The 8,812-nt window shown below is 38.1% G+C and overlaps 1 protein-coding gene across 1 annotated transcript in view; it reads left to right on the forward strand.

Moving 5' to 3' along the window:
• The window catches only part of LOC106526084 (disabled homolog 2-interacting protein), a 176,237-nt gene that overhangs the window by 1,592 nt on the left and 165,833 nt on the right, over window positions 1-8,812 (forward strand). Inside the window, exon 2 of the mRNA XM_014020565.1 lies at window positions 2,756-2,861. Coding sequence (XP_013876019.1) covers window positions 2,756-2,861 — 106 coding nt within the window. The remainder of the gene's footprint in view (window positions 1-2,755; window positions 2,862-8,812) is intronic.

Here is an 8,812-nt window from a genome sequence, read left to right on the forward strand (position 1 = left end):
CCTACACACTGTGCCTTTAAGTAAATTTAAATCTTGTTACATTTAATTGATCAAATTAAGTAAAATTTACCTGATTTATTCACAAATCTTTAACTATATTCTTAATAACTTTTACTAGATAATGATGAGTAAATATTACATGAATTTGTAGCATTTAAATTTACTTAACAAATGATTTTCTCTAGTAAATCTTGTGCATGTTTTTATATCTTTCAGACAAGATTGTAGTTGAAGTAACTTGATTAGATTCATCAGGTTTCATGGATAAATTATGGCCTTTTTTTCTCATTTATCTCTCTTTCATATGTATCTTAAGCTATAATCTAACCAAGGAGACTTTTTTCATCTAGCAGATAATCTTCTGATTGGGGCATGCATCACTCACAGCTAAAATTAGTCCCCAGAAAGTGTTTAGTGTGAACTCTACATGTGTGATCTAAAATATATCTCATTTTGTGTTTGACACATCATTAATTGTCTCCAGTCTGTCATCTGATCTCTTTTATTCTCTTCTTTTTAATGTAGAATTCAAAAGAATAACTCAAACACAATATTATTCATAGGAGAATAAAGTAAATATTGAATGAAAAGATGAATAATGGCTTAATAAATTAGGTTAAAACACCACAAGCTCTAATTTGTGTGTTAATCTGTAGCAGTGGCAGATCAGACTCCGAACGTTTGAAACTTTTTGTCCAACAAACAAACCAAAAAGGATGAAAAGGAGGTGAGAGAACAGACAGACAGGGAGCTGAAGAGCGCTGAGAGGTGTGAGCGTGTTCGATAAAGCATCATCTCCACAAGTGGAGGACATCAGAACCTTTTCTCACCACCATCTTTTGTCTGGTCCAGCGTTATTTAGAGCTGAATGTTTTCAGAGGAAGCTGCTGGCCGATAAGAGCCGACGCAGACTGATGGAGCTGTTAATGTCTGTTCAGTCGTCACCCGTTTATCAGAACCACCAGCTGCTGTGCGTTTTTATTCTCAATGCAAAATTTAACACAAAAGACCAGAAGAAACACGGAAACACAGACGACAAAACCTTTGTACACGTCTGGGGTTTAATCTGTCAGGACACAATGAAACTGATCTGGGCTTCACCAGGTTCTAGAAATATTTCAATTTAACAAGTAAAAAAAACAACAACGACACACACACAAGAACGAAACCACAGTGGAAACGTTCTGTGAAAATCTAAGATGCTTCCACAGGAATTAAGAGGTTAAGTAGTGTGTCAACACAACGCCAGGGTGGGAAGACGTCAGTAATGACCTGAAAAAGCATCTGTTGCTTTGCATCGATCTGGGAAAGGTTAAGTGCTGTTTAATGGAGTCCAATGTTCCATAGACATTAATTAATAGTAATTACAAGTGGAAAACATTTACCATATTTATTCAAGTATAATACGTAAAATTTAATCCATAAAATCATCCATAAAGTTGGGGGGTAGTACTATACTCGGATAAACATTTTTACTTATGAATGTTAACTGAAATATCAACTTCTTTCAGTCCGGAAATGAGACCGCATTGTAAAAAGCAGTTGAAACGAGCTTGCCTCTGACACTCCTCCGTGCTTCAGAGCAAGATAATAACAGATCCAGGCAGGCGACATGATGTGAAAAAAGGGGGTAAAAGTATTCCTGCACCTTAGTGATGATAACAAACTAATGACATTAGCGTTTGACTGGGCCGCTGCTCAAACAACAACAAACACGTGTTCGTCTGTAATGGCTGCCGTCTACCAGTGTTCTGAAAAAGTTTGTATCCCTGAAAAAAGTTTCCCCACCAGAGGGGGCGCTCGTGAGTAGGAAGTAATCTGCTTTTCCCCCACAAGATGGACTAAATCTCATGTGAAGTCTCTGACTTTTGTGTTGGCGCCTCCTGGTGGACTATGTGTAAAATGCCAAAATTCATATGATGCTGCTACAGCTGATATATATTTGTTGTCAAAATACCTTTTAGTACATATGTTGTTAAAGTAAAATGAACAGTTCAATGATCATTTTACTGATATGTATAAAAACTGCAAAGGCTGAAAAATCTTGAAGTCTGTATGAAATTGGAGGTAGTTTGATGATTCAATTTCTTGTGCTTTTTAAGCTCAAAAAAGTGGGGGGTTGTATTGTACATGAGATCGTATTATACACAAATAAATACGATAAATAAGCTGCCAGTCTTTCCAGGAGTGGACGTCCAGTAAATTCATCCCTAGGTCAGACCATGCAATGCTCAGAAAAACAAGCTCCGGCTCAGACTCTACACATCTCAGTTAGCAGGTCAAAGGTCATGACAGGACAATTAAACTGGTCTATTTTGAAGGTTTGGAGAAACCAACACAACTTAGGTTTGTGAAGTTTCATCTAAAGGAACCACAAGACTTAAGGAACAACGTTCTTTGGACAGATGACACCAAAGGAGAGATATTTACCCACAATGCACAGCAGCTCGATCAGTGAAAAAAAAAAAACAGCACATCAGACAAAAAATATATAAATAATAATTGTTTGATACATGAAGACTCAGTGGACTTTGTTGCATTTAATCACTTGAGATGAGATTAAATTATTTTAGAACCACTTAAAGACCAGATTAATTATGATTTCTTGATAACGTGTTTCCCTATGAACCTGTGTTTCATGCTGTTTATACAAATTAGGTTTTGCTTCTTATTTGTTTGCATTTTACAGAAATCTTCCTGATTTTATCATCATCTTTGCTTTCAGTGAAGTCTGACAGCAGGTTTGTTTGTGCAGGAGCGACGCTCTGCCACCAGCAGGATGCACCTCCTGAGACGCACCATCAGCGTTCCAGTGGAGACTCAGTTCCCAGAATACCACAGTCAGCTGTCCACGGAGAGCGGTGAGCTGCAATCATAATGAGCACAAACACTGAAAACTGCTTCACTCACCTGTTCTGGTCCAAATATAACGTTTGACACGATTATAAATTCAAGTCGCTCATGGGTTTCTACAAACAAAAATGTCCAAAGCTGAAGAAACGTAACTCAGTTTAAGTAAAGAGTGCCACATAAATAATAAAAAATGTCCTGTTACTTCTCTGTAGTGACAATAAAACTAATAGAAATGACCTCACAAGGCTCTAATCAGACTGATCAGTTTTTCTACCTTCTGACCACTAGATGGCGAGCCTGCAGCTCTGTCACACATTTTATCTTCACTAAACTTCAGTGAGTGTGAGAGTATTTGAGTAATGTGTATGTGTTTCTTTGTTTAAAAGTTTTGTATTGTATTTCGGATTTAATTATTATGATTTGTGCTTTTGTTGCTCCTTTTATGTATTATAAGGACCCCCCTTGAAAATGAGATGTTACATCTCAAGGGGTTATCCGTGAAACAAATGAGTAAATAAAAATTACTCAAACATGTTGTTAAAAACTGTTACAAATGTTGATTTTTTTTATGGAACCAGAAGAGGCTCAGAGATTAAATAGTCTTTGTGTTTTACCCCCAGTTTTTTAGTTTGAGGTAGTTTGAACATTTTTAGGCCTCTGTTTGTTCCTCACAGGGACAGTTGGATTAGATCAAATTTGGTCTATTTCCTTGTATAAAGAGCAAAAACGCAATTACCTTGTGCAGGAGTAAACATTTGGTACAAAACAGACTAAAGAATATTTCCCACCTGTCTGGAGTTTTGGCTTGACCAGTAGCTGATGAACCGGACAGCCGCAACTGAGTAAAAGTAACAGTTTAAAAAATGCACTTATATTTATATAATGTAAAATAAAGCCCTCTGTATTCAACATTGGCTGCATGGTGGCTCAGTTGGTAGAGCTGTTTTCTCTCAGTAAAAAAGTCACCAGAATAAATCCTGGCCCGTGACCTTTCCGGGTAGAATTTGCATGTTTTCTCCATGTATGCATGGGTTTCCTGTGGTTACTGTCTGTAAGTGTAAGGCACTTTGGGGTCCAAAGGGACTTGATAAAGTGCTATACTGTATAAGTTCAGTCCATTTACCATTCACCATTTACTCTGGTTTCCCCCCACAGATTAAAAACATGACAGGCTAGGTTAGATAGATAGGTTAGCCTAATTGGTAAACTGTAGGTGTGAGTGACTGCTGGATATGGATACCAGTGTCCCCTGTGACCCTGAAAGAAAGAAACAGGTTAAGATGATGGATGGATGGATGGATGGATGATGGATGGATAATGGATAGTTGGATGATGGATGGATGGATGGATGGATGATGGATGGATGGATGGATGGATGACATGCAAGTCCGATTCATTTTCAGTACCTTGAAAAAAGACACTACTGTAGATCTGGGAAATGGGACGATCTTCCCAAAACTCTGGACTATAATTAAAACAACAAAAAAGTATTTTTGGTCATACCTAAAAAAAAAACAACATGATCACAAACATCACCTTATCTTATGCAGACAATTGCATAATTCCTGCACCTAAAACCTGTCAGCACCTGTGCAGTTGTCTCTCTTCCTGCCTTAGCCTGTGTTGTAAAATGGCCCGACCACAGTTCACCGCTCAGCAGAGGTCTTTCCTGTTTACTGAATACCTCCAAACGAAAAGTGTTCACACTGTCCTTGAGCGGTTCCAACGTGAGTTTCCAAATGTTAGGGTTCTCATGCTTCTCCAGCATGTTGCTCTTCAAAGATGGTTCTGACTGCTTCAATGTTGGCTGGTGTGCGTTGGGTCCTTTGTTGTTCGGACCTCCCCTTGTTGAGATAGTGGCTGGTCCCAAAAGCACGGTACTTGTTAACGTTGCGGAAGACAGTGAGACGGCTCGGAACAATTGTTACAATTGTCTGCATAAGATAAGGTGATGTTTGTGATCATGTTGTTTTAATGAAAGAAAATGACCACATGAACACATGATCTTGTACCAGGTTATGGAATAATTACGTATAATACCCACTGAATACATGTACTGTACATGTCATGTACATTGGGGTATTGGTGCCATGGTGGTTCGAGATTGAAGTTCATCCGTTTAACTCTCCTAACCTAGCCACACAGCAAAGACCACATCACATGAACAGATTTCACTCACAAACATTCAGATGCTAGACAGGAAATTTTGAGAATACACTCGAGGTCAAATGTGAGTTCAGAGTAAATAAACATGGGCGACGAGGAAGTATGTATGAAAAAATTATGACCACCGCTTTGCAATGCAGGGGTCATAATAATTACATTGAGTGGTGAACATTTTACTGTATGTGATACTGACTACATACCATATGAACTGAGCAGCACTCATGTTTAAATCTACACATTTTAAGGCTTTGATATTGAAAATATACACTAGGGTTGGGCAAAATTGTGCTGTGTGCAATTAATCATCAGAAAAACTTTAATCGGTTATTTTTTGGCACTTGACAATTAATACAATTAATGCCACCAGGCAGACTGACTGGAGATTCCCCGGTCAGTCCGCTCGGTGCTCCTCTAGGCTTCAATATGATGAACATTTTTAAAAAGAGTTCTGTACTTTATTTATCATAACTCCGGTTTAACTTGGTCTATCAACACAATTTAAAAATTGATGTTTAGCTTGAAGTCTGTATTTTTAACACAACTTGGAACAGATTTTTATGGAGAGTGAATCATTCTCATTAGAGTGATTTAAATTGGTCACATAACAAGGGCATGCTGGCATCCAGGGACTCTACACTGAAAAAACAAATTTTTGGGTGTTGTAACATTTATTTAATCATTCTTTTAAATTTTACAAAAAAAATCAAATTCTCTAAACTACTAGAATTTACTAAATAAACAATACGCATTATATTATATATCAATATTACTGTACAAAAAAGTAAATGTTAATATTTTAGCAGTAATATTTGAGTGCTTTTTCTAGACATCACATAATGAATTTATTAAGTAACTTCTACTCTTCTGGACTAAAACTGAGGGTGCATGCACACACAAAGGCTGCTGCTCCTCATTCCCTTGCTTCACTTTTCAAGGAGAGGACAAGACATGGTGGAAATAAAACATAAGTTRTCTGGTTTCTTTTGCTTGAATACATTTGTTGGTGTGCAATAGTTTGATGACATAATGTAGGTGATATTTAGTTGTCAGGGAACAGGGAATGCATATTGTAGCATTCTGTTGTGTTTGACTGTTTGTCATGTGACTGCAGTGGAGGATTGTGGGTAGGATTCATGTTTGTTGTTGTTAAATCATTTTAGGGAATTGGTTAACGTTGTTCTTTCAGCAATTAGTCTGTTGTGTTACTCTAATTTGTGTGTTCATTATTTGTTAACTTGTGTTAAAGCGTTCAGCAGAAGTAACCATAAGTGAGAGTGGTAGGCCTAGTCATTAATAAGACCTGTGAGTTTCACTTTGTCTGTGTTGTTCATGAAGAAGAATACAATAAAGGTTCTTCAAAACTGCCACCTGGTGGTGAAGTCTTGAACCACAACAAAAGCTACACCTCTCTCTGTAGCTGTGAGGTGTCATGCTACAATATTGTGCTTGATGCATGTGCACTGTTATAAAGAACTTGTAAGATTTACTAGAAAAAATCCTTGTAACTATATGCACTACTGTTTGTTAAGTAAAGTTAAATGCTACAAATTCATGTAATATTCACTCATTATTATCTGGTAAAAGTTATTAAGAATATAGTTAAAGATTTGTGAATAAATCAGGTAAATTTTATTTAATTTGATCAAGTATATTTTACAAAATTTAATTGAGCAATTTAAGTAAAATTTACCTGATTTATTCACAAATCTTTAACTATATTCTTAATAACTTTTACTTGATAATGATGTGTAAATATTAAATGAATTTGTAGCATTTAAATTTACTTAATAAATGTTAGTGAAAATTGTTACAAGGATTTTTTCAAGTAAATCTTACAAGTTATTTTTTTTTTCAGTGTAGGGGATTAATCATCCTTTTAATTGTTATGGGCTAAATATCACAATTAATCGTGATCAATTTTATTTTTTGCCAATATCACCCAAACCTAACATACATTTACACATGAAATGTCACATAAAAAGTTTAGTTAGACACAGCCTCACACCCATCTGTGCCCATGTGGAGGTGTCTCCTGTGTCTCCTCCCTCCCACCTCTGTTAGTCCAGTTCCCACCTCCACACAGAGACAGAGTCTGAGCCGGCAGCTCGGACCGGACAGAGCAACGGGACTTGCTGAGGTACTTCATTCACGATGTGTTGACCCTGGCAGATTAAAATGGAGCCTGACACCCACAGCCGGCAGGGTGAGTCTGAGAAAGTCTGTTTTTTTTTTTTATCCTGTTTAACTTGGTTTTATGGCTTGACTGAAAATCAGGAGCAGGACTTCAGTCTGTTCTGTAGGCTGAGAGTATACAGGCTGTTACATGACATTATCCTACCAAACACGGTTAGTTTCAACAGAAAGGGGTAGAAGCCTGAAATGATGTGGCTGCTTAAGTTTGGCTGCAGTCAGATAGATGGTTTCTTCATCGTTTTGGTTTTCAGATCCAGAAGTTCTGCCCTTCAGATCTGAACAGAATCATTAGCATCTGCAGGGCCCTGGGAGTTTCATTCAAATGCTGCATAATAATATGGTGGTTACATGAATCTGTGTATCTGGGGCCTGTGCAGAGTTTGTGGGTGTGTGCTAGAAACCCCAGAGCAGAACAAAAGAATGAAAGTAGGATGGAAAGAAAGCAGAGAGAGAAAGAGTTATGTACACAAATAAATCCAGGGGGATCTCCACTGTCTGCCTGCTTCTTTCTCCAAATGTTAGAGCATAAACTTGATAGTTAAAAGGCAGAAAAGCTCTGTGTGTGCTTAAACTGGGCCAGAATGTTTCATCTTCATGGCCATCGGGAAGGACTCTGCTGATGAAGAATGTGGCTGAGAGAATGAGTCAACAGAGAGCACATTTCCAAGAGGTCATAGTTTCTCCAAACCACAGTGTTTTATACAGCGGGCTGCCTGCCATGTCAGAGCAGGAGTCGGGGAAGAAAAGAGAAGTTCAGCAGTTTTTATTCCTCTCTGGAGATCAGGCGAACTGGGATGAGCGAGAACTTTCAGCTTTTCCACACGTTTCCACAGAGGAGTCCTGAGAACACGCCGGAAATGTTCAACAGATCTAACCGTCTGAAGGTTCAGGTTAAATACAGCAAATCCAGATGGGATAATAATCTGACGTGGTCTGATTCTGTTCTCCTGACACAGCCTCACTGCAACTAAGGAGTCACATCTTTACCTAAAGGCCAAGGTGATAAACAGCAACAGTTGTTGTAGCTCAGTCCGCCTTCAGAGTGGTCTCAGGTGGTCTCTCTCTATTCTCCATCTTCACTCGGTTTGCGATGACGTAGATTTACGTGTTCCCATCTTTCTTCCATTTTCTGTTAATGGATTTAACAGAAAAACTCCTGGGGATGTTTATGGTCTTCAGTATCTCTTTGAAATCATCTTTTCTCTGTGATGAATCAGCACAGCCACTATAAAGCGGGTGAATATTCATGCAACCACGTGTTTCACGGTGCGTATTTTTATTCTGTGGAAACTAGATTTCAGTTTGACATTGAAGGTTCTTAGGAATTTCTTATGTTCAGTATATATTGACCATGACTGGTTTGTGACAGCAATAAAAGCACAAGAAATCCAAGGGGGTGAATACTTTTGATAGAAGCTGTACATCAACATGTCAGTAAGTTGTAGAGTCAACCTGAAATTTAGCCAAAAGAAAAAGCGTCTTTAAAGGCACAGTGTGTAGGATTCGTTGTTTTCAGCGACATCTAGTGGTTGAATGGTTGAATCATCCTCCCTGGTCCTCCCCCCACCCCCACCCCCCGCTTCCAAACACAAAGGAGTTG

Source organism: Austrofundulus limnaeus, unplaced genomic scaffold (assembly GCF_001266775.1).
Source record: "Austrofundulus limnaeus strain Quisiro unplaced genomic scaffold, Austrofundulus_limnaeus-1.0 Scaffold258, whole genome shotgun sequence".
NCBI classification, from domain to species: Eukaryota; Metazoa; Chordata; class Actinopteri; order Cyprinodontiformes; family Rivulidae; genus Austrofundulus; species Austrofundulus limnaeus.